This window comes from Pipra filicauda, unplaced genomic scaffold, assembly GCF_003945595.2.
Source record: "Pipra filicauda isolate LSUMZ 115617 unplaced genomic scaffold, ASM394559v2 scaffold81_size6448238_pilon, whole genome shotgun sequence".
NCBI lineage: Eukaryota > Metazoa > Chordata > Aves > Passeriformes > Pipridae > Pipra > Pipra filicauda.
The window spans coordinates 4,245,597-4,272,233 of record NW_024104998.1 but is presented as its reverse complement, the minus strand read 5'-3'; the positions used below and the strand labels follow the sequence as shown (position 1 = coordinate 4,272,233).

General features: G+C 40.8%; 2 protein-coding genes across 3 annotated transcripts in view; both read right to left on the bottom strand.

Annotated features, from left to right (window-relative positions):
* Nucleotides 1–53: 53 nt before the first annotated feature.
* Nucleotides 54–9,537, bottom strand: MOS (MOS proto-oncogene, serine/threonine kinase). Its single transcript, XM_027749030.2, has one exon. The coding sequence runs from the start codon at nucleotides 5,504–5,506 to the stop codon at nucleotides 4,457–4,459; it is 1,050 nt and encodes a 349-aa protein (XP_027604831.1). The 5' UTR covers nucleotides 5,507–9,537; the 3' UTR covers nucleotides 54–4,456.
* Nucleotides 9,538–18,728: 9,191 nt separating this feature from the next.
* PLAG1 (PLAG1 zinc finger) overlaps nucleotides 18,729–26,637 on the bottom strand; it is a 47,269-nt gene continuing 39,360 nt past the window's right edge. Inside the window, exons 2-4 of one of the 2 annotated variants that reach the window (XM_027749026.2) lie at nucleotides 24,945–25,044; nucleotides 20,760–21,118; nucleotides 18,729–20,170 (exon numbers count right to left, since the gene is read on the bottom strand). In XM_027749026.2, coding sequence (XP_027604827.1) covers nucleotides 18,907–20,170; nucleotides 20,760–21,001 — 1,506 coding nt within the window. In that variant the 5' untranslated portion in view covers nucleotides 21,002–21,118; nucleotides 24,945–25,044 and the 3' untranslated portion in view covers nucleotides 18,729–18,906. The remainder of the gene's footprint in view (nucleotides 20,171–20,759; nucleotides 21,119–24,944; nucleotides 25,045–26,637) is intronic. The other variant, XM_027749029.2, reaches the window with a different exon arrangement.

The following is a 26,637-nucleotide window of genomic DNA, read 5'->3' as shown; positions in this document are numbered from 1 at the left end:
AAAAAAAAAAGAAGCCTCCGAGGAAGGAGGAACAAACAACAGAACAAGCCAGGACCAGGGTTACAGAAGCTTCTGGTTGATGGGAAGCCAGAAGCTCTGTAAAAGAGAAACAGATAAAGGTTCCCCACTTAATTATCAAATATGTTTACCTGCAATACTCCACCCCACCTCCAAATAAAGAGAGTAGCATCAGAATTGTAGCTTATGCTTCTTTTTTCAAAACCTATTTTGAAATGTCTGTCGATATTTCTATTTGGGAACCAAAGACACTAAACCTTAAGTAAGAGCATGAAGATTAAGACAGAAGATAAAATTCCTGTAATCAACTTAATGGCCCTTTGCTGCACTCCTGGTCCAGTACAGCCATGACTTTCTTGTTCTGGCAGAATCCTGAGCTGACCAGAGAGCTCCACGCGTCTCACCAGGGCTGAGTGAACAGCGGGGAATAACCTCTTGTAGCAGCGCTCCAGAAGAGCTGGCACCACCCTTTGGAATGCACCACAGATGCTGTTGGCCGCCTTTGCCACAAGGGCGCATTGCTTGCTCATGTTCAACCTGGTGTCTGCCAGCAGCTCCAGGTCCCTGCAAAGCTTCTTTCCAAGCGGTTGGCCCCCAGCCCCCTGCATCGGTTCCCATCAGCTAATTTCTCCAGCTTGGTAAGATCTCTCTGAACACCAGCACAACCATCCAAGGTATTGACTGCTCCATCCAATTCTGTATCAACTGCAAACTTGCAGAGGGTGCACCATCCCATCATCCAAGGCTTTAATGGAGGTGTTAACCTGCACTGTGTCCAGTATTGATCTCTGGGATACACCACTAGTGACTGGTCTCCCACTGGACTTCATGCCATTGATCACAACACTGAGCCCAGTGGCTCAGCTAATTTTCAGTTTCCACTATCTAGTCAGTGCTTCATCAGTTTCTTTATGAGAATGTAATGGGAAACAGCATCAAAACCTAAAGTCAAGATAAGCAACAACCACTGCTCTCTAGCAGCCAGTAATCTCACTGCAGAAGGCTCCTAAGTTGATCAAACATGATTTCCTCTTGACAAATCCCCTATGATCCCCGAAACACCTTTTTGTCCTTCATTTATTTGGCAATGATTTCCAGAATGGTGCATTCCACCAGTTTCCCAGGGATTTAGGTGAGGCTGACTGGCTTGTAATTTTCTACATCCTCCTTTTTGGCCATCTTGCAGACATGAGTTAGATTTGTTTTCTTCCAGACCTCAGGAATCTCTCCTGACCACACGACCTTTCAAAGGTAGTCAAGAGTTGCCCCACAGTGACACTGGCAAGCTCTGTCAGCATTTGTGAGTGCATCCCATCAGGTCCTCTGAACTTCTGTAAGTCTTGTTTAAATGTTCCCTAACCTCATCCTTCTTTACCAACAGTAAGTCTTCCTTGCTTCAGACTCCCCACTGGTCTCTCAACTCTTGCATATTTATTATTTACATTTGAGTTTAATCAGGAGCTCCTTTTTTATCCCTGGGGGCATCCTGCCACCTTTGCCTGATTTCCTGTTTATGAGGACTGAATCTTGAGTTTGTAAAAGGCAATCTTTTAAAACCAACCAGCTGTCCTTGGCCCCTCCTCTTCAGGATCATATCCCAAGGAAGTCTTTAAAAAATAAGTTTTCTGATTACATGATTGACATCTGTATAAGATACATAGCAGATCCTATATTAAAGGAAATAAAAGACACATAGACCTGATTTGTTTAGAAGGAGCCAATATTGCTTTGGCTGGAAGGAGTTGCACTTCACAATTGTGTAGGATTGTATTAGAATTCTTTAGGAGCGCTGACAGCATGCAGATAAAGCACTGATTGATATGTTCCCTTAGGGTTTCCAAAGGTATTTGAAAAATCCTTCACTGCAAACTTTTGAAAGGTATTAAGCAGCCACATTTAGGAGAGAAAATCCTGCACTGGTTAAGTCAAAAGATAGGCACGGGGGTAAAAAGTAAAGTGTCAGTTCTCTCAGCTAGAGAAGGTGTCCACTGGTGTTTCAGGGGATCCTGTGCTGCCCAGTACATCCATAAATGAAGTGCAAGAGAGTGACCCATAAGATAAACAAATTTTTTGATGGTGGAGTTATTTTGGATGTTAATTACAAGGGCCAACTACAAACTGGTAGAAAGAAATTCAAGGTATATGCATATAAAGTGAAGCAAGCAGGCAAAATTATCCTCATCACATAGAACCAGGGATTCTGAGCTATTAGGGTTGAGATGTTTCTTGATTAGTATTAACTCAGAGCTCAATAGCAATCAAAAAATCCTCAAAGCAAATCAAACCTTAGAAGTTACTAAAAACTAGAGACCATCCTTATTACAGCAGAGTATGATGTGCCTACATCTTGAATGCTGTGCAGAGTTCTCTCTCACTCGCTATCAAAAGAGAACCCTGAAAAACTGACAGACATCTGCAGAGCTGATTATACTTCAAGAGTAGGTCTTGGCCATCCACTATCATTCTGTCAAGTACAACAGAGAATTTGAAGGGTGCTTGATTTTTCACAGAGACTCAAGTAGCACTTGTTGATGCTGAAGGATCATTAAGGAAAAAAATAGCAGTTTTCTAGCAGTATAAGCAACCAGCTACCTAGATTGGCAAAATAAATACAACACATAAGCATCCAGGAACTACTAACAAACTTCAATTCCATTTTTTATTATATACTTTTGAAAACTGGAGAAGCACTTTTATTTAAGGCTTGATGTTAAGATAAGGCATGTCAATTGGCTTTATCTAATATTTTATCTTAGATGCCCTCAGCTAATCATTTCAAAAGGTAACTGACTTATCATAATAACTTCTTTAAGATATCTTCTTTATTAAAGTAAGTTATGCTACACACACAAAAAAAGTTCTGGTTCTATAGCATAATTATTTTGACAGAGAAAACATGGAAAATATTTTCCAGGATTCACCTTAGGTTTTTTGATTCCAGCCAGCATTTTACAGTTCCGCTTAAGGGGGACGGAAGACCAAGAAATAGTTAAGCTTAGATATGCTTTATAAACCATTAATTTCAATTACCAACCCAAATACCATAAAGACCTACAGAATCATCTCAAATTCACATAGTTGCTCATTTCCAGGATTTCACGGGGCTAAGAACAGATGTGTGTCAGAAATCAGGAAACTGGCTCAATTCCTTGGGGATTTTTTTTTTCCAGAATGGAAGCAAGGGGGAGGAAGGGTAAAGAAGAAAAACAATTTGACTGAAACATCACTCTTTCTCCTGTCTTAAAAAGAAGCAGAGTCTTTGAGCAGAATGACAATATCAGCTACAGCAGTTGGCCTCTGATAAGGGCTCAGATGTACAATTATCAGTTCTGATAAATCATGGATCAGAGCTCTTTGTCATCTGCATTGCCTACAGCACTTCCTTTCCCAGACACATTACAGCCAGATTAGGAAAGATAGTAGATAAGACATAAGCAGTGCAGAGGATAGTCCAACGGCAAACACTTTGAGTACCAGCAGAGTATCATTATTACTGCTTTAAGCAAACTTTCTTTACAGTACTTCCAGTATCTTGTCTAATACTGACCCATGCATTATGAAGCACAAATAATCCTCCTTTGACCAATAATTTTTTCCCCGATTTTTTTATTTTTCTAACTCACCCTGTACCTCAAAAACTTGGTAACTTTCTGCTCTGCACAAGATGCTCTTAAAATGCTTCAGATATTAAAGTTTGCAGTGTTCCAGCTAGCAAGTTGCAACTAACACCTCCCTCGTAGCAGGGAGGTCTTATAAAAGTACAGGTTGTTAATGTATCTTCTTACTCTTAATAGCCTTAGACTGGCAAAAAGTTTCCTTATTTCAAGATGTATATCATCAGTTCACATTTTCCATATCAAAACCAGCATACTTACTGGAATTAAGTACATCCAAGAACAAGGGAAAAAAAACCCCACTGACACTCTGTATTTATTTTTCTGATTTGCGATACATACTCATTCCTTGGTAAATGGAGAGGAAAAGCTCAAATGCACAACCCAAGCTAGTGAGGAACTATTCATATCTGACATTTTGAAAATACCGAAAGGTATTAGGTATAAAGAACCTTCCAAAAGCAGCTCCTTAGCCCCTTTTTTTGTACTTCACTTACTTAAAACCAACTATTTTTTTTTGCACATCACATTCCCCAGTTTCTCCCTGAGCAAGACAGCACAGAACAGATCAGCCTGAAGAAGTTGTATCTGCCAGTGTCTTGATCCTTGTGTCTATTCCCTCCCAAGGTAAAAGCCCACAGTTTTATTAAATCTCTTTATTTATAGTCTTTTTATATCAAAACAGTTTGGTGGTGTTTTTTTTTTAGTATAACAAACCAGCAACAAAACCTTTAGAACACACAGGGGCTAAATTAATTATGTTCAGAGAAAGGGTTAAGGAAAAGAAAAGTTGACAAAATAAATTTAAAGTGTCCCGAGTTTTCCTAGAGACTCTGTTTGAGGGCCCTGAGGCTGGGAAGCAGCTGGGCTGCACTCAGGCGCTCCTCTACATTGGCCTTCCAGCAGCAGCTAATAATACTTTGGAGTTTCTGGCCCAGTGGTGACTCGTGGAAAATAGCAGCAGCCAGTGAAGGGCGTAAGTTGTAGGCTACCACAGCATAGAGCACGTGCTGCCGCTCTCCCAGGTAGGGCTGCTCCCGCATGACAATTTGCCAGAGAGTGATGGCAAACGAGTAGATGTCTGCTTTGGCAGTGACCCTCTCCCCCTTGAGGAGCTCAGGGGCACGGTGTGTGTATGTGCCCCCTTGCTGGCAAACATGGGGGCTGTGGGACAAGCCCTCCTCCAGTTTCTGGGAGCACCCAAAGTCTCCAATCTTGCACACTCCCTGCTCAGTGATAAAGATGTTTGCAGGCTTCAGGTCCAAGTGCACAATGTCCTGTGAGTGGAGAAAGGCTAAGCCAGTCATGATGTCACAAGAATAGCACACAGTCTCTTCCATGCTCAGGGCCTTCCTTCCACATCCTCCTTCATCATCCTCACCCTGTCTCCACGTATCACCAGTGCCATAAATCACATGGTGCAGGGTGATGCTGCCCACATACTCCATAATGATGGTGCCCAGGCTGTTCTCGCTGGCTGGGGCACACGTGCTGGCAGCCACCACACGTACCACATTATCATGCTGTAGCCAGGCTACGTTCAGCTCAGCCCAGAAGCTCTGTCGCGATGCCAGCCGGTTTTTGCTGCTTTTCTTCACCTGCTTTACAGCCACGGTTGTACCACGGTAGGTAGCTTTGTAGACAGAACCAAAGCCCCCAGAGCCTATGGGCTGCAGGAGGCAGAGTTGCTCCCAGTCAATGGAGCACCAGGCCAGGCGTGGAGGCAAGCGGCGAGTCCTGACTGAAGGAGTTCCCCCCAAAAAGCTTTTGCTGTCTTTGCCAGGGATAACTAAAGGGCTGCTGCAGGGGCGCAAATCTGCAGATGGGGAATACTCAAAAGAAAGGAAACAATTAAGAGGAATAGGTGATGGCATAATAAGATGGAGAAAACCAGAGGCAGTTAATAAGACAGAAGACTAGAAAAATTTCCCCAACAGAAAGGACTCTACAGTGCCTTCCAAAGCCTTTTATCCTCCCTTCACCATTCTCCCTCCCACCCCCAAATGAGCTGCATCTGTCTCAACTAGCTGAACCAAATCTGTCTCACCTGGAAACATTCTTCTCCAACCCTGAAGCAAATCTCTAGAAAGTCAAAGCAAACGGATTTAAAGCTAAAAAGTTAATAACTCATAAGTATTTCACATCATTTCTAATCTCAAAAAGAAAGATGTTCTGCCCACTGAATGCCTCTAGTAAAATGCCTCAGGAGTTAATAAAGCAGTGACTAGTGAATGCATTTCACCATGGCTCCAGGCAGGAATGATCAGCATCAGGTGCATTAAACAGCTCAAAGTCTTTGTCAGTGGAAGTAACTGAAATGGTGAGTGCTAACGTTTGATGAGGCTACAGCAGGCATAACTAAATATAAAAGTGCGTTTGTAGAAACCTACCACTTCAACATGACTGGGACAAAGGGACTGGTTTGGCTGCTCAGTTCTGCCCATGCAGGACAGCAACCTTAATAGCAGCATAAATACAAATGATTGCTCCATATCATCCTTTGGATATAGTAACTAGAATTATATATAAGTACTTGGTAATCTTCCCATCACACTCCATGCAGTTACTAGAGGTGTGTATTTTATTTCTGGATCCTCCTTTGAAAACTTACTGCTGAATTTACAGAGCTGTTCTGGCAGAAATAAAAAAAAAATGTAATTTCGCCTTGGTGTTTCTTCACAGGGGCTTTTGGAATTTTGACCCTGCTTTCACATATTCACAGTGGTCATTCTAACTGCCATAGTGTTCGGTACCTGCTGTACTGCCCAGGTATCAGAGCACACTTATGGAACCTATACAGCTAAGGGCTTTTGAATATTCTAGTAAGTAACTTTCTGTACATGTTGACAAGCATCTTGGAAAGACTGGGCCTCATTTCCCACCTCCTCACCCTTCAGAACCTTCCTCTGGATGTCAGCTTTGTTGGTGTGGATCCTGCCATGGGACCTCAAAGATTAGCAGTGCCTGTTTCTCCAGAATTTACCTCTGGGCAGTACTGGTTCTGCAGGCAGTTCCTGCAGAGTCTTCCTGGTATTTTCTGTTTTCTTTCTTTTGCTTCTCTGGATAAGATGCAGCACAGGTCACCGGGGGAGGTTTCAGGGGTACTCAGAACATGTTCAAGCAGAACTGGAGTGTTCTCCACTTTGAGATGGATTCAGTTGCTCACCTCAACAGGCAAACCTGATGTCCAAAAGGCATCTTCTGATCCTACTTGAACTCTAGAGGGTGAATTCATTCTGTAGCAAATCAGTGATGGAGATCTTCCCCAGTACTGAGACTATCAGGAGAAATTTGTCACAGCAATTCACAGGGAAGCAAGCTTGGATCAGAGATGAGCGTGAATGGGAAATTTGGGTTATCACCTGGCAGTGTGTGAGACAGACAGGCAGTGAAAGAACTTATAAACAGGTGCTAACAGGAGTTGTTACCAAGGGAGAGTGCAAAGACTTAAGCATGGCAAAAGGCCTCTCAGTGGCCCTGGGTACGACAGTTCCTGCAGATGAGACTGGTTGACAGCACAAGGCTCTTCTTTCCTGGCCCCTCCCAGAAGAGACTCTAACAGTTCAAGAGGCCCCTGGACCCCTCAGGTGCTATCAAACCCTGTGAGCTTTCTTTGTACAGTACAAGCCAGCCAGGTAATCCCCTGTTGCTGCCTGCTCCTTGGAGCAGCTCTCTGGTTTGAAGCACTGCTCAACATCAGTTACACAGGGTTGTTTGGGGGTGGGGGGAGGACCAGAGGATCTTTAGTGTATTTACTTTCCTTTTCTGAGCAGCACTGTGATGTTATACTTGTAAATAAAAGTCTTCACTTCCAATCTTTGCAGAGAATGTTTTCTATGCAGGTGAGCTGTGATGGAAACATAAAGCTGCAGAAAGCTGATGAAACTATATGGAAGAGAGGAGAGATTTTTATGCCTGTTTTCTGAATACTATTAGGGCTCCAGTTCTTCAATGGGCTTCTCTGCCAAATAGCATATAAAAGCACCAGAAAGACATTTCTGCTCTGAATTGTCCAAGAACTTAAGCCTGTTTTCACCAGGTTAAGCTGGCAGTGAAGTTCAAAGGGCAAGCTGGTTGTGGGAGAGGCACAGGTAGAAGGATGCATGGATGAAGAGACCTGTTAAGCTGACAACTATAGCAGCATATCTGATGATTCAGAATGCTACAGAACACAGCAGTAAAATTTATGTTCATAAAACAGAGGGTTAGAATTAGGGTTGTTTCCAAATTTCTTTGATTGAAATGTCATTCAGAAGGGTATACTAGACCTTCCATATTACGATTTCCAAACTTTATGTCCACTTCTTTCAGTTGTCCCTTTGTTGATAATTTTCCTGTTACCCTTTTCTGCTAGAAACCTTTCTGTTTTGCCCCTGTCATGGCAGACACGTTGTATTGTTCTCGGGGAATACACTGAATTTTTGAACAGGAACTGTCTTAATGTAACTTACTGTCTTGTCTCAGACTTGTTGCTGTGGACCAAAGCAAGGGAACATCCAGTGTCTTTCAATGTGAACACAAATCAGATTAAAATGCAAGGAGGCTTTTATTAAGAATAAAGACTATTTTCCTCTAATCCATTAATGACTTGGCCCAGTGACATCACAGGAGACACAACTGCTGTATGACATCCTTGCCATGCTTCACAGCCTCGTTTAGCTCCAGCATTACCACAGGCTGGAATAGGGAAACACAGCAAGGCCTAGGGACCAGCTGCTGGGGACAAGCTGCCCCTTCCCTACCAGCTGCTCTTCCCCGGGGAACCCACAGCAACCTCCAACCACACTGTTCCCACTGCACTGCTATTTCCACAAGGAAAAAGGAAGCTGTAGGAACCAGAAGTCATCAGCAGAAAATGCAACAGGAACTTTTACAAGTGACAAGAGGGAAACACACAGTCTGTGTCCCGTGGGCTGCAATATGTCGCAGCTACAATAACCTGCAGCAGCAATGACTTTGTTCCAAGCTTGTGTATTTCTGCAAGTAAAACATACCTGTGCATCCAGTGTTGCAATAGCTGCCCAGCCTAATCTGTGCTTCTGGCTGGGAAGGTATACAGAATCAGTCTAGCTCAGTTCCTCCATTCATATTTCACTTGTTTATCAGGAATATAGAAGCTCTTCGTTTGCTGTCATTAGTTACTACTGCTGTTTGTCTGGTCATTGGACGGGAGAAGTCAGGCCCAACACCAAGGGCCCTTTTTAAAGGGCTGATATGGATGTAACACAGGACACATACCAAAAATCGGAGTTTCATTTTGATCGAGGTGCATTACTCTTGTGGTTAACAGCCAAAGTTTTGTCTAAAACAGGCGAAGGACAGAACTGGGAATTGGAACTGTTTTCAGAGAGTTTAAGAATATATATCCTTCTCCATAATCATTACTTTATTTCTTTGTACATTTGGTTGGTGTACCATATAACAAACCCTTGAAGGCTTGGCCGTCCAGAGGCTCCTAAGACCTGCTTTACAATACATTGTGTTTCTAATAAGGTACTTTGTAATCTTGCTAAAGGAGCCAAATGTAGCTCTTCAGGACTTAAATTACAGTCCTACTAAAAGCAAGACAGTTCCTTTGCCTGTTCCTTAGTGACTTCTGAGAGGTTTTCTTCTCTGTTTCAAATAAAAGTTTTCTTTTTCCTCCATTTACTGTCAGTCCCTGTGATCTCAGTTTGGGATTTGATGATGAACCTACATTCTCCTTACACACACAGTGTTTCATGGTCCAAGCGTTGCTTCCAGTCACAACTCATAGATCTCAAATGATATTCAGAGTTGCCTGAAAGGAGTTCTGATATTATCAATTGCACAGGTGTAAGTGATACCATTATCTGAAGCCAGTCCCTACAAGGCTTTCTCTGAAGATAGGCCACTGATTAACTACTTTTTTTTTTTTTTTTTTTTTTTTTTTTTTTTTTTTTTTTTTTTTTTTTTTTTTTAACACTAAAAGCACAAACCAGGAAAAAATCAAGTTCATGTTTCAGAGTTTGGCTGTTTTGGTGAGACAAATGACACCTTGGAACAGCAAATATAAGCAAGTTTTCTTTAAAGCAGTGAGAGGTAAACCCAAATGCAAAGAAAAAATACATCTGCAAGAACTGTGATGTTATTTTACTGCTGAGACATAATAATAATAAATATTTTAAAAGGTTAAACCCTAGTTTATAAATAATAAGATCAAGTTTCAAACACACATTGCCAAACAGCTGCTTGATGCTTTTTTTCCTTCACAGAAAGGTTACTCCATGCATTCAAGAACATGAAGCAAAGGCTCTCCTTACCTGAACACACAGGTTTTAACTGGAGACACTGGCAAGGCAGGTGAGGTTTCACAGATGATTTACTGGGGCCTCAGTGACCAAGGCGGATCAGGGATAACAATCTGGGATCTGCTGCTCTAGATTGATATCACAGTTTCAAAAGAGTACCTTGCAAGAAGCTAAGAGAATCTAAACTTAGGGATAAAGACAATGAAATGTGACATACAGGCTCTCACCCATAGCAGTATTTTCTGGCCATGCAAAGACAGACACCTATGCTGGCAAGTTGACTGTTGTCATGTGGCAGGCAATTTCAGTATTTTCAGCCAAATGGTCCAAGATGGGTTTTACAGTCTTGCCCCTGGAGCAAAGCTGACTTCGCTGGGTCACAGGGAGATGCCAAATATAGTGGTAGAATATGGGACTTGTAGCTTAAGGACTAGAAAACAGCTTCAGTGCTAAATGAGAAAAATTAATCACATACAGCAAAGGGCCCAAGGAGGTAATGTTAGTGCTAGTCTAGTGCTGGGAAGCTGCTGCCTTCTCAGGTACATAGATCTAAGGCTGATGTCTAGGACTGATGCATAAAGGGGTCAGTCTCTCCCAGTAGCTTGCAGAATCCCATTAACACAGATCATGCCCAGCCCTGTGACTGTATATTAAATACACTGCCATAGCAAATGTGGTGGCTTCCTGCAAATACCACCTCTTTGCAGAGTTGTAGAGGGGAAAGGGCAAGAGGATCAGCCAAATTTGGTGGCTCTGAAATGATGGCCTGGCTACTCTGGTGGGCCATAGCAAATTCTCAGAGGCTGCTGTAAGTTAAAGGGTTTTAAACCTGACTGATTAAAATGGGTTATACAGTTCAAGTACATTGTTGCAATTCATAAATTTTCATCGGTGAGTAAGCAGAAGCTTCTTGTAAAAATACTGCTGAAGAAAAATATGCCTAAGCTGAAGAGAGCACATAAACTATGGGACAACCCTGTAATACTTTATTGGCATAAGGAGCCAGACAGTGACGAAATAAGAGGAGACAATTTTCAGGCGAGGATAGACTTCAGAAAGTTTGCGAGTTTAGTCTGTATTTATTTGTCATGAATGTTTGATATTTGATATTCCTATGTTACATCTCAGACATTGCTCACTTATGGCATGCCCCTTAATCGTACAGAGCCTGTATTTTATTTTTATTTTCAATGTAAGTACTTGTGAGGGAACTTAAGGATTTACCCATGACCATGTGTGAAACAGTTTAATACAAAAGCCAGTAAGCCAGTTGAGTTTAATTTCAGAGGCACAGCCTACAGAACTTTTCTGCTGAAATTGTATCTAGTACTACACAAGGACAGCTGACAAACACCTTCCTCGCGGGAGTCTGTGCACCCCTTAGATAAATTGCTGTCTTTCATAGATTAATCAAGTATTTGGAAGAAACTCTTTCAGCTTGCATGGGAAACCGCACACTGTGTTAACTAGGGGATACTTAAACAAACAGCAGGATTCACTTTGGACTTGTAAAACACAAACACTTTAAACATTTTGAAGTAAACCAAAACAAAATAATTTATCAAGTTTTTCATCTTACATTGATACTTTCCCATGCATACATACATACATATCTACATGTACACACAAATGTAGATATATATATATATATACACACACACACATACCTACGCAAAAGTTGAAGCAGCGTACTGATTTTGAGAGGCTATGACTATTCAGGTTCTCTGTGTTACTTAACACACATCAAGCAGAGATCTGACTGATTTATATGAAAATTACACTAAGTCATTCTTCTTTTTACATTGCACTTTGGTGCAACAGTAAGAATCAGTCCCATGGGTAAACTATCAAGGGATCAATTCAAATGATTTCCAGCTCAGCCATAGACTGCATTATCATAGTCCTGTTTTCAGACTGCTCAGCCAATAGCTGATGTCTCTTCAGCTCTATCTGAGGCAAACTAGCTTTATAGCTGAAGGTTTTACGATACAAGTATATCCGAACAAGACAAGGTTGTGCAATGATGACACTGAAGAACCGCTCATTGTATTTTTTACAAATACTTACTCCTCTGAATATGTTAATTTCCTAAGGACACACAGGTCATTACAACAAATAAACAGAATTATATAAAGATAAAAATACCAGGCAAGATGTTACACCTTTATTAGGAGTAGAGGAAGTTTATACTGAATTACCTGGGATATAGCACATAAGCAGGAACTTGAAACCTCATGCAGCAGTTAATCTTTCAATACATTTCTCAAACTATTAAGTTCAGACTAAATTTTGCAATAGAGCTTATCTTGCTGTGCTACTTGCTGCCTGTTTGTGATCACCGACCCTTGTTGTGCCAACTACGGCAGCTGCCACTTTGTAAAACTTACTTTCTATCCGATTTAATACAATGTTTTGATTTGCAAAGCGGGGAGGCCAACAGCATGTAGCTGCTTAGTTCTTGCTAGTTCAGCAGTAGCTCTGCATCACAGTTTTGGATTTCTCTGTCAAAAAACAGTCTTTACCCTAGGGCATGCTTATCTGTGGGAAGGAAAAGAAGGCATGAAAAGTGAGGGAGGGTGAAGGGGAAAACTAGCATAGTCTTACTCTTCCACTCCTGAAGGACAGTGAGACAGGTATAGAGGATACTGAAGGACCATTGTTCTGTACTTTCTTATGCCAGTTTTGGAAAGGGGAGGTTACACAAAAGAGAGAAGGGAAGATGCCTGTGGCTCTGAATTTAACAAAGAAACTCCGGAAAGACTGCAGCAAGAGATCTCTGGATATAACACAGATATCATCTGTGCAATCACATTCCACTTACTACAGGGGCTGACAGAGTTTCTAGAGGGTTTCCAGAGGCTGTCCATTTGGAAGGAGGACAGGTTAAATAGTAACGGTGGGTGAGACCAGCTATGATGGGATGGTTTTCTCTCGAGGGGTTGTGGGTGAGGGTGTGTGTGTTTGTGGGTGGCTATAAATGGTTTTGCAGAGCATTTATTATCATAGAGCATCTGTAGAGCTCTTGACCCTCAATATAACAAGGCCAACCCTCTCAAACAAGTTAGAAACCTGTGGTACAGAAGTGATAAGTCAGCTCAGAGGAAAGGGGTAGGTAGGGATTACAAGAAAGGAAAGATGTCTGCATATGGAGAAGGTAAAAGCCAACAACTCTCTCTACAATCATTTCTCTCATACTGGGTTACAGCAACAAATCTAAAAAGTCAAGACTTAAAAAAGAGGGGAACTCAAAAGCAGGGAAACACAGACAATGCTGAAGATGTTAACAAAATATGTTCCAAAAAGCAATGAAATGTGAAATGCTAGTCTTTTACTTTCCTGTCAGACAGTCTACGCTAGGGAACAACTGCACGGAATGAGCAGAGGCAACCTTCTGCAGTTGTGTGCAGGCTGCTTGTCTGGCTGCGAGGCACCTCTTCCCCCACGCATTACAGTCTGACTTCTTTGGCACTGTCATGGGCAGATGGGAGAACCATGGGATCAAAGCAATGGAGTTTCTCCTGGAAATACTGCAGAGAGAAACCCTCTGCACATGCCACACCCTTAAAGACTGTCCTGTAAACCATAAGAATTGATGTAAATGATTTGCATTAATCTGAAACGATAAGAGAATCAGTCACCTATGTCTCCCAAATGCGTGGTCCCACTACAGAAACCCCACACTCACCTTCCAGAGTCTCACAGCATTTCAAAGTGCAATTTGATGGCAAGTTCAATTGCTTCCTTCAGTTCAGATCTGTCTTGTCACAGACACAGTAGCATCATCCCATTTGTTCCTTGGTGAAATCATGAAACATGGATATTTGTGCTTTAATATTTTCTGAAAAACTGACATTTTACCAGTCATAAATTGGAAAGACAGTTATGCTTTTGCAAACTCAGAATAACTACACCCAGCAAAACTGGATGTATTCTGTAATTACTTACTGTAATCCCAAACACGCAGATCAAGATTAACTATTGAAATGCCAGGCATAAGTTATTCATTAACTAAAACCATTCTGTAATTTTATTGATATATTTTGTGGAGTTCACATATTTTTGTACAGCAAACATAACACTGTAGGCCACAAGAAGCTGCAGCACTATTGTTTAATAGCAGCAAGGTATATTTTATAATCAGGGTATGTGGACAATAAATAGTCTGTTTCTTTGGATGTGAATGTTTAAAATGAAGTTCTGCTGCAGCTTCATAATGTGATTGCTATTTTACAGAGCTTATACACAAAAATATATATGCAATCTTTTTGTCTATATTTTATACAAATACAACAGTAGTTTGTGAATACATTTTAAAGTACATATACATGATAAGCAACTCAATTTCCCATATCACAGGATAGCAAATTTTAAATGCAAGAAACATATACAAATTCAGTCTGGAATGCAGGGTTTTCTGTGTTCTTTTTTTTTTTTTCTCTATTTTTTGACTCAAAATTTTTATCATTAAAAACATTTTAGCAAACAAGTCCAAACAATTTTTCCACTAGCTAAAAATATAATTTCAGCAATCCGACTCAGGTTAGGGTGTGTCATCATTCCCCAATATACTTTTCCCAGTTTTTGTCTAAATCCAAAGGCTTTTAATAATATATAGCATGTTCTTCACTCCACACCATATAAAAAGCCCGCATTTAACATTAACTAGCAGTCACCTATTTTTGTGAACAAGAGCTAGGCTTGTCAGCGTTTAAATTTGCATGTCCAAAATTTTACTTTTGCAAGTGCATATGAATACATTGTGGTGTTGCACAAAGTTCATTAATGACAAATTAAGTCACAGTATAAAAATATATCATACAACTATAGGTCTAGTATAGTCCTCTTTTTCTATGGGTAAAAATACATCTGAATGAGACAGGGAGGTTTGTAGCACCATGAGAGGAGTTGTATCCCAAGTTACATTAGCAGCATGATCCAATATAACAATATTGCAGGAGTGTTTCTGAGGAGATAAACATTCACTCTGGTTCAACTGTACCACTGAAGCTTATACTGAAAAGTGTTTACATATGATTAGCAATAGTTCTGTGTCACTTCCAGGGCTAGATAACTGTTATCAAAAGACACTGCCTTCCAACAAAAGTAAGACACCCTTATTGCATAAAAGCTTTGGGACTACCCAAACACATTTTGAACTACTGTGGCATTACTTGTAAGTTGAGCATGATGCTAAGTAAGCTGTGGTTTTAACTGTACACTGGGAGGATGCAGGATGGACAGCTAAGCCTATACGGTTTACTACATACCAGAGAAGTACATATATTTCAGAGGCTTATCTATAGACTGAGAAGAATACAGGAGAAGCTGCTAAACCAGTGTATGAGACAGACATAACAAAGGATGCAATCCTGCTGCCCTTGACGTTTACGGATGCAGGATCAGGCCCTAAGTTAACTTCAGACAGCAGCATAGCAATGATAGGATATGATAAAAAAAAATCTGTATCAAATACTGCATGTTAAACATTTTTGACATAGTTTACCATCCAGAACTCCAGAGGACACAGTTTGCAAACGGAGAGGACAAACTCCTATTTGTTTTTGACTGGTATTCAAAATGGCAGTAGAAGACAGTGTAGTTTGAAACATGTAAACCTAGTAAAAACCATTGTAAAACCCTTAAGAAAGACACACTGGTTCTGTGCAATATAGCAAATTGATAAGAAAACACTGTAAAAATGTACCTGTTTAAAATTACAATGTCTACCATTTTGTACACAAAGCATTATACCAAAGGCCTACATATATGTAATCTAATGGCACTTGAAACAAATTATAATAAAAGGTTTTATAATAAAAAGCATAACCTGTAAGAAATTTTCTTAAAAGGTTTAGGTTTTCTTTTTGAAAGTGCTATATCTTGTAATATGTGTAACATAGAGGTTGACCAAGCTTTATTTTAAAAAATATTGGCCTATAATACAAGTTTAGCTCACTAGGCAAATGATCCTGAAAATATGTACTCTTAACATTCATTATTAGCTTAATAAAGCAATCAGCTCTGGCTCATGTTTCAGTCAGTATATGGTTTTTAAAAACCGCTACTGCCAAATTAACAATAAATCACTCTATTCCACAATTTACTACTAAATAAAGCACAAGCAACAAGTACACAAAAATATATATATTTAAAAAAAAAAAACAAACAACAAAAAACCAAAAAAAAAAAACAAAACCAAAAACCAAAATAACCTTACTAGAAGTTTAGAAGTTGCACAAAGAGTGGTGCATGATCAGCCAGCCCTCCCCCCTCCCACCAAGAATCCATCGGAAATCAAAAAAACGGAGTTTAAAAACTGATGGTTTAGTAGTGGCCAATATTGACTCTGCCTAAGTGATGCTCAAAAGCACTCCGGTGGCGGTGGTATTGCTTACAGGGTCAGTCTGCTTCCACATTACCCTACATCCTAGTTCAGCCGCAAACATGCCGGGTGCACCCACCCACTGAAACCCTGACTGAATGAGGTTCAATATCTTGTCTGAGGTCCCTATTTCTCAAGTGAAATGTACATCTAACTCCAAAGGGAAACGTCAATCCCTTTTCAGGAAGCTAAGGCACAAATGAAGTAGTAATAAGGGTTCTGGCTACACACTAAGAAACAGGTGTTGGCAAAGTGTCTGTTGGGTTTTGTTTTCTAATGAAGTCTTTTGGCAACTGAGACAAACAGTGGCTACAGATTGGAAATTTGTGAGCCAGAGGCTGCCCAGGATGGGCAGTGCTGCCTGGTCACACTGCTGGGCCAGCTGCAGGATGACAAGCACTTGCAGCTTTCCTCTGCTGCAGGGAGAGTTGCAGATGCTTGGCTCCACATGGGACATAACCCACTGGAGGAATTAAGTCATTTATCTTCATCTCAGATTGATTAAAAAGATTGAGAATAAACCCGAGTTTTTTCTAGATGCATTATAGTTGCTCATTTAGACTAAAGTTACATTCGGTTGCATTCACTTTGTGCTCTGTTCATCTGTTTTTTTCTTTCCTTTAGAAAGGTGAAGGGAAAAAAAAGCAATATTGAACAAATCATTCAACTAAAGATGTAAGTAAGTGAGCAATCTGTTTCACAGAAACCAGAGGAAGCAGTTGTGAAGCAGAGCTAAAAGCCCACTGAGATAATATGCTCCTAACCCCAAAATCTAGGAGTAGTTTGCAGAATTTCAAAAGGTATTTTCCTTATTAATACATCCTTATTTTAATGCCTTTGGAACACAAACACATTTATAAAAATGTTATCTTTCGGTAATAAAATTTAAATACACATATGTATAAAATAGTAAAACTACACCTGCATATTGCTCCTAGAATTAAAAAAAAACAGTAGGAGCTACTGATAAAACATCTGGAGCATGAGCTCCTTAAATGGGAGCAACTTTTGTTTCTGTGAAGTATATTTAGTTTAACCACTTAAAACCTTGTACGAATCTTCATTATTGTTTGAGAGATATTAATGTACTTGATTTCTATTTTTTAATTCCTTGTACAAAAATGACAAGGAAAATAATGTTATTGTTGAATTACAGCAAGTCTAGTTTGCTCTTATGCATCACAGGGTTGGTTGTTTTTTTAGTTTTTTTTTTTTTCCTCTTTTGGTTATTAGGGGTTGGGGAATAGAATATATTGCATTAGGTAAAAGTGGTGTAAGCAATATGCTTTTACTTCACTCCTAAGAGTCCTGTCTTTAAATCTTGGCAACGGGCAAAAAGTCCCTAACCAAGTACCCAGGTGTAGAAAGTGTGATTAACATCTAACTTGTTGCTTAGGAGGACATAACACACCATGTAACACAACTGAAAAGATCATTCCAATAAAAAAAAAAAATCCAAAACAAAAACCTGGTAGTTGCAAATTTACATTCACTCTCTGACTGCACACTAGTTTTGAACTGAAAATAGATACACACTTTCTGGCTGGACTTGATCCACCCTTTGGTGGTGGCAGCTGGGAGAAGACTGATGCCTACAAATGTGAATACACTACTGGAAGATTCCTATGCAGTACTCTTTCTATGCTACTAAAGAGAAAAAACAGCAAGTTAAGAATTAAAACAAAAACTGCGACAAAATATTCTGCATTACTACATTACAACACTTTTATATTTCAAGATCAGCCATTAATTTTGCCTGTTTCCCTATACCAGAGTCATAAAAGCACAACAACACAGTTCCAAATTCAACTTGAAACATTTGTCAACTAGGCAAGCAGAGATTCTCTGTTGAAATTCTATTCAGCCATAATTTTAGAGAAGTAAATTTTTTTTTTGTGTTATCCATAACAGGCCACAAAAATTTAAGCCAGAAAATGGCAAAATTCTTAACAACTTTTATAATGACTTCGATACAAGTCAAAATGCTGTATAAATGTACATGTGTATATATGGACTCCTATATATACACACACAAGTTTTCAGAAAAATCTGAATTCTATATTTATTTAAAAAATTTAGATTTGTCATTATAGAACAGGTCAGATGTGTCACCATATGGGAAGAGGATTTGTTTGGAAATGGACCGGAGATTTTTTTTCCCAAATCTTCAGGAATATTTGTGATACATATTTTAACTGGATTATCTGCAAATAGTAAAATATATTAAAAGTTAAAAGTGGCAGTTCTACCACTGACATCAACAAAATGGAATAACTGGTATGGTTAAAAAACTTCTAAAAAAAGGGATGAGTGTTGAGAGTTTGCTTGGGATGACTTTCTACTGAACATTTTAAATGTGTAAATTGGCAGTGAATATGAAAACAATACAATGAGACTGTTTAAAAAAAAAAAAAAAAACAAACCAAAAACCAAAGTAAACACAGCTGAGAATAAACACTTTCAAAACATTTTAAAAAAGTTAATTTAAATTTCTTACTGGCTTCATGAGATTGGTACTGTACAAAAGCAGAGAATTTATAATGTCTTATAGTAGGCACTAAGTTAAAAATGGTCACCTAAGGCATTTCTACAAATAGACAGTAACAAGCCAGCTTTGTACATCCTATTGGAAAGCTTGATGAAATCGTGGTAGGGTGGTGGTTGTGCTTAGACTGCTTGTGAAAGCTGCTGACAATGAGTGCAGAGACCCAAGACCTATACTATTGCTAGGATCTTGTGGATCCTGGGTTTGTGGTGGAAGTTGAGTCATAGAAGAATGTGCCTCTTCTTGTGTATAACTCATTCCGAGGTTTCCCACTGAAACAGAAGGAGTATAGGGAGGGCCATTTACAGGTATGAAGTTGAACAGCTGAGAAAAGTCCAATGATGGGGCGTTTAGAGGTTCACTAATAGGAACAGAGCCCTTGGAAAGGGAAACTTCCCCAGACCCATCATCTAGTGGCCCTACTTGTGGATCCAGCCCTAGTTTTGATGAAGATGCTTGAGAATCCTGGGATGAAGAAGGCATACCACTTTGCAACTCCATTAAGTAACTTTCAATTTCCCCTTTCAATGGCTGTTCTTTTTCAGGCATAGAAATTGCGTATGAGGTAGTACCGAGCGGATATTTCAATGATAGCTGGTGAGAAGGGTGGACAGACTCCATATCTATCGGACAAGGCATTCCCAATGGTAACGATGTGGCAACCATTTGGTGTGCAGATGCAGAACTCTGCATGGACTGAATCTGAGTGTTGTAGAGATTTAATTGCAAAGTGTTTGTAAATGGCTTTGATGTCAGTTCACTGGAAGGTAAAGACATCACTGGAAGCAGCTCATCCTTAACAGGCACAGAAACATTGCAGGTAAAGGGATCTAGAAGGTCCATTGGCTCTGTTTTGACCTTCAGAAGTTCTTGGTTGTGACTTTTCTTCATGTGGCGTGTGAGGTGATCCTTCCGCCCAAATCTCTGTGCACAGTATTGACAGAGGAAGTCCTTTCTTCCAGTGTGCACTACCATGTGTCTGCGGACATCCTTTCGGGTGTAGAACCGACGATCACAGTGTTCACACTGGTGTTTTTTCTCCTTCACTCCACCCGATGACTTGCCTGCATGAGTTTTTAGGTGCTCCAACAGCACTCCTGTGCTTTCAAAAGTCTGCAAACATACCTTACAGGTGAGGTCACCACTTGTTGCAGCATGCAAAGCCAGGTGACGTTTGAACCCAAGCTTGGTATTGTAGTTCTTTCCACATTCTTCACACTTAAAGGCCTCTTTGTTGGGATTGTGTGTATGTAGGTGATTCTTTAGGTGATCTTTTCGGTGAAACATTTTCTCACAATAATTACACTTGTGGGTTTTCTCAGGAGAATGAGTAGCCATATGCCTTTAAACACAGATATATTCTGTAAGTAATTATTTTGATCAAAAAACATGTGCTCATTTTTTAATGGCAGCTAAATACTACACTAAGGACTGCTTTGCAACAGAACCTTTTAACTGAAAGCATGACACTACAAAGACATTTTGACAAATTTAAATATAGCAAAACGCGAGCCATTTCTCTTAAATTGACACTTTAGTTTTGGTGGGTTTTAGCTACTGTAACAGGGGTATATGGGCAAGTATGAAAGTACTCGTGTAAAAGTCCATAGCCAAAGAACTTTCAGTCCATACTCTTTTTCTTGTGACAATTCCTTACACAAAGGAAAATTCTACGCTCATTAAAAACAAAACAAAACAAAACAAAAACAAACAGAAAACAAAAGCAGAAAACAAATTAAGAAACAAAATCAAAGACATTAGCTTGCAAACTTAGGTAATTTAGAATTCTAGAAACAATCCAATGGCTACTTTAATTAACACATCCTCTCTGCAATCAGCTGAAGGCGTACAGAAATATATACTTTTACACGGCTTAACACGGCCAACATAAAATAGATAATATAATCTGAAAGATAAATAGAGTTTAATACCTTAGTAATTTGTACTTAGAAACAAAGGCCTTGGTGCAGTCTTGTTGTGTGCACTTGTAGGGCCTCTCTCCTGTGTGAGAGTATGAGTGAACCTTTAATTTCTCAACACTGTTAAAGGCCTTGTCACACAGTTGGCAAGGAAAGTTTTTTCTTGGTTTGGTTTCACCACGCTTACGTTTCCCTGAAGGGACTTTCTGGGTATCTCTTACTTCTGACAAATCACCAGGAATGACAGTGGCCATCGCAGCCTAAACCAGGCCTTCTTGTTGGACACTTGGGAATTGCCCAACTCCACTAAATGATTTAGCTTTAGATGGCTTCTCAAGTTTCATGTGGTCGTAAAAGAAAGCAAAAGGGGACTGGAAAAAAAAAATAAGAAACAACTAGTTTGTAACTAAACTTAGATTTTGAAGTTTACTTGCTATGTGATGCTTCTGAATAAAACTTAAAAATAAAATTAGGTTCAGCTGGTCTAATGTAATACCTGCAGGTTTCTTTATACTATTTGCTGCAACTCTTAAAACGCATTGCTCAGGATGAACAGATCCACATATGCCCTGAAATCACACCTCACCTCTCCCTCAAACACTGATGGAGAACAGCAAAGTTTCTGTCAGATTAAGGGAGGCATGAGGCAAAGAACCTACCTACCCAGGCACCTTTTGGCAGCTTCGGATTTCAAAGGAATAACAGCCGCGCCTGTGGTGTTTATACAGACATCCGCACGCAGGCACACACCCATGCACGCAGCTATCAAAGTGGAAATCTGTAAGCCTCAAAATATTTGAAAACCTGCACAAAACACAGCAGTACCCATGCTGACAGTATGGGGGACAAAGCTTGTGTTCTCCCTCAGGCGTACCTCCCCCCTGTGATCGCTGACGTCTATGCACCCACTCTAGCAAAATGCACGCATTGCCAATGATGGCTAATGCCAGGTGAAATTCTCCTGTTAACTTGCCCTCTGCAAACGGACTTGATGTATTGACAACAGAAATCCCATGGGTTAGAGACAGATTATCAGCCAGCACTGGAGACCCCCACCCTCCTCATGCTATCCTGCGAGACATGAGGGCTCTAAGTGTTCTGACTCAGGCCAGCTCAGGATGGAAGCTCCTAGTCCTGCCCCTGTGGCATGGCAAACTGTGAACTAAATCAGAGGTTTTCAGTGTCAGGAGGTGTATGACGTGACCTTCGTGTCTGACTTGTGGGTAAACAGCTTTAAATTCATCATCTGGTATCATATAGTGGCAAATGGGCACCTGCCATCACAGGGCACTCAACATCACAGCCCTCCTTTGTCAGCGGTGGCTGACAGCTTTTCCTCATCATCGGAGCACAACTGCTACTACAGATACCAAACCCCAGTGCTACCAGTTGTGGTAAGGGTGGAGCGCGAGGTCTGCAGCAGCAGGGGCAAGGAGGACAGCAGGAGGACAGCACTCAACGCAAGCGTTTGGCAGGGTTGGAAAGCCCCAAAATTTGGCCTCTCTCCCTCAAAAGTGCCACCACCCACCCCCTGGCCCCGGTGTCAGGGCTGGCAGCTGCTGTCCACTCTGGTCTCTGCCGGGGCAGCTGCGCGAGAAGCGGCCGGGCTGGGCGGCACCAGGGCCAGGCTGCAGCCGGGCCAGGGCTCGGCAGCCAGGCACCGCCACAGCCCCCAGCAGCAGGGCTGGGGAAGCCGCAGCTGCTGGGACAGGTGGAGCTGGGCAGCTGGGAGCTGGGCAGGCACCATCAGGCTGCAGCTGCTCCAGCCCAGCGCCACCTCCCTGAAAAACAAACCGGGCTCTTCCCTGCTGGCAGCAAGGGAGGATGGATAGCTGGGAGGGAGCCTGGGCCTGGCTTAGCTGTCCTCTCCATTGCTGAGGGTCAGCAGAGATGGAGTCAATTGCCCAAGAGGGGAGTGGAGAGCAGCGCCCAGTTGCACAGGGGCAAAACTACAGAGTCGTTGCAAGAGCCCCAGCGTGGTCCTGGAAGAAAGCGAGAAGGAAGGAGAGCCTGTGTTTTCCTCAATGCATGCCAGGACAGGAAGGCTGAAGGAGCAGGGAGAGGGAGAAGGGGATGTGCCTCTTTAATGTCTGCATTTTATGAAATCTTCAGACTGAGATCTCCACTGGAAATGTGTACACAGACTATGTCTTTATCTATGCCTTTTCCTCCCACCTCCCTGTAACTTTTCCCTTGTCTTTAGAAGAGGAGAGAAGTACCGGCACACCAAGATGAAAATCTGCTTCCTTTCAACCCTGAAGTCCTTGAATGACAGGTTAAACTATGCTACCTTGTTTAAGCAAGTAGTTTTGTAAAACCACCTTTAATCCCTCAAATTTTATAAGGAAACACTAACCTCTTTAAAGATACCCAATGACAGAAAAGGTGTTTCTTTAGGGACTCTTATGATTTCAGACTTGTCTAGGACTCATTCCCACTCGTGGGACGAAGTCTGGAGACATCAGTTCCATGAGTGGGAACGTGCACAGGTCTTCAAAGTATCAGCTTAATTTTATTTTCTGTCTCATAATCAACTATCTAGTTCGTAACTGAAAAAGTGAAACATTGTTTGGAGACTTGGCAGCAATAATTTTCTTCAATAAAAGTAAATGAAGATCAGTTGCAAAATACTTCAATAAAGCCACCAATGTAACCAAAAGGAGGGTCTGATTCACATCAAAGTTGTGACATATTTGTGGACTGAAAGATACTTTTTTTTTCAATATAAGCTTTAATTAGAATCTGGTAATAAAATGAATTTTGCTTTTCTGTTAACAAACACACTGGTCTTTAACACACATTGGCCTGAATGTAGAATGAAATTTTGTTTTAGCCTAATCTCTCCTGACCTATGAAATTCAGGAGGGAGAAAAAAAATTCAACTCGATCTCCACTCACAAGGCTTTTTTTATACCATGCAGGCACCTGTATGAGACCCACCACACAGAGCCAGCACAGCAGCCATGCCCTCACTGCATAGCTAGGGCACTTATAGCCTCAAGAGGGTTAAGAAGGCACTCTGGCTCCTTTTGCCTCCCTGCCAAATCCACACCGAGCCTGAGATAGGGCAGTCAGCATTTGCATCAAAGGGCAAGGCAACTGCCTCCACAGGCTGCTGCAGGGGAGCGTGGCTACTTTGACCATGCCGAGTCCAGAATTCAGCAGCAAGTGGACTCTGTGCCCAGCCAGTGACAAGGGAAGCAGGCACAGCAGGCAAGATACAGGCAGGGAGGATGAGCTGCGGCAGGGAGGGACAGCGGTCAGAACCAGGATGGGGCTGTGGGGCTAGGGAGGTACAGCGAATCCTGCACAGGGGTTGGAAATATCTAAGGACATGTGGATAGGGGTGAGGTGGTAATGCTGAGGGCTGGTAAGGAGGAACTTAACGTGCATCAAGCTGGGGAGATGCAGGATACGAGGCCACGCAGAAGGGTGATCTGCAGGGTCTGTTGTGAGGTCAAAAGCAGTGTTTGTTGTGGAACAGCATATTAAGCTTAACTGTTAAAATTAACAACTGACAACTTCTCACTTCTTTTCTCAATGCAAAGATCACACCTCAGGCTGGAGGCCATCCTATATTCAGGCCAATATAACATTTTGTTTTCTTCTCCAAAACTTCAGGTAATCTGCTGTACCAGAAGTAAGTCAGAACATTCACAGGGATGAAGAATTTGGGTTTTGTTCCTCTATGATCAAAACGAATTAAGCTGACTTTGAACTGTGTATAAGTGTCCTTAAAAATGCATCAATTAGAACAAATATAGTGTGGATCCAATCTTTGACAACGACAGTGTTTTATTAAAAACCACGTACGCACTATTATCTCAGTACCATTTCTCAACAGTTGAAGCAATTAAAAACTTTAGTATTGATCTCTGAATAGCAAATAACCATTTTTTTTTGTGTGGATATACAGACTGAGCAATGGAGATAAAACTTTAAAAAACACTGATCCTCAAATATTAAATTTTTCAAAGACCAGCTGAAAGAATTTTATGAGTAATATTGCCTGTTTGTGCCTCAACATATTATCACTTAAAAATCCCCATTCTTACTGGTGCTTTCACAACTGCAGGATGAATGATTATATGCAGTATCAAATAACAAACACATTACACAAAAGCTCATATATAATACTATTTTTTAAATAAGCATATACTTAAAGCAGGATTAAAGCAGCCTCTGTTCAATGCACACCTGATGTTTGCCCACTAAAGTCCTCAGATTTTGCTCTTAACCAGTTCCGCTGACTCTTCTTGGAGGAAACCAGAATCCAGTACTTCCCATTTTTACTGGTCTGAAAAACAAAAGGAAGAATGGACTAGACTCCAGGGAAACCAGTATGTTCATAAAGGCTGGGATGTGACAAGACCAGGAATTGGAAAGAATCGGAAAGGAAAAGTTAAAAGGGATAGATCCAACCCATGCACGGAACATTATATACTGTTAATTATAAACTTTAGGAATCATTCTCGCATTATCAGTAGCAATTATGCACTTCAATTTGCAGTATACTTACATAATTTCAACTAACGCTATGCTGGACAGTGACACATAAAGAGATAAAATTAGGCAAAAGCAAAGGAGTTGTTGTCATGAAGTTAAAACAAAACAAAAATAATCCACAGACCACAAATAATTTAGAAGTAACAGCAAAAACCATAAAATGCTGGGCCCAGACTTGAGTTTTTTACTCAGAAAGGACAGAGTAAGAGAAGATTCTGGATTAGGCCCAACTTTACTAGAACCTAATGCCTTCATTCTGCTTAATTATACAGGAAATAGCAGCTTAAAATGTGACCTGCAAAGGAAAATAAAATTAATTTAAAAAATAATAATAAAACCTCTTAATGATGTACATGCTACAGGTAAATCCCAATAGAGGGCAAGTCTAAGTATGCCTGAGCAAACCAAGAGGGTTTTTCTGGAATTTCTCTTACATCTCCCTTTTCCCTGCCACCATAATTTTGTAAATTTGCAGCAGGTCTTCCTTTTCTTCCTAGAAGGCCTCCTGAATGACACAGGTATACACGTTCAGTGCCTCATTGTAATGGGGAGGTTTATCCTGTCCAGCTCTTCCAGATATATAAGGGCGAAGCTCTATACAGTGCACATACCCCACGTGGCATAGCAGGCTGAAGTTATTTGGCAGGAGCCCCAGAGTAATGTAACATTTCCCCACAGACAAGCCATTTTCCCTTCTTGCTTCCCATTCATTCTAGAAAGCATTCTTCCTTTTGATACCAAGTTCAGCTTCGCACAGCCCCAGCCTCCTCTGTTGGTAAGAATGAACATGAGTAAACAGGTGTCCTTGAACACCTATTAATGTCAAAAGGGCTTCAGAGCAGCCGACTGAAGCTCTCTGAGACCCAAGGAGCATTTATCCAGGGCTTTGTACACACAGGCAAGAGGCAGAAACAGCTCCAGTACCCAAAGAAAAAGTGGAAGTTCTGTTTTCAACTAATAAGCACAACCCTCACCTCCTCTTTTGGGAGTCCCCAAATCACCTTGTTTAAGGGAGAAAATGCTGACCCCCTCTCTCAGCAAGACCCTTATAAATCAGTTACCCTGCAGTGCCTATCTCAACATCTTCCACTATTGCAGCAGAAAGGAAGAGTTTCATTCCCCAGATGTTTCTGCTAATGTAGTTCACAATAAGGAGACAATATTTAAGACAGCCACATAAATGTAACACACTAAGTTCTCATGAAGAACATAATACAAATACACTATTTGTATTTACAGATTATTTCTTATTCAGGGAAAGAAAACACAACAAAAAAAACGAAGAAATCCTATCTAAAATATTATAAAGCCCTCTCAACAGCATTTAACATTTTCTCTTAAATGCTTATAGTCCTCAATGTTCACCATACATCTAAAGTTACTC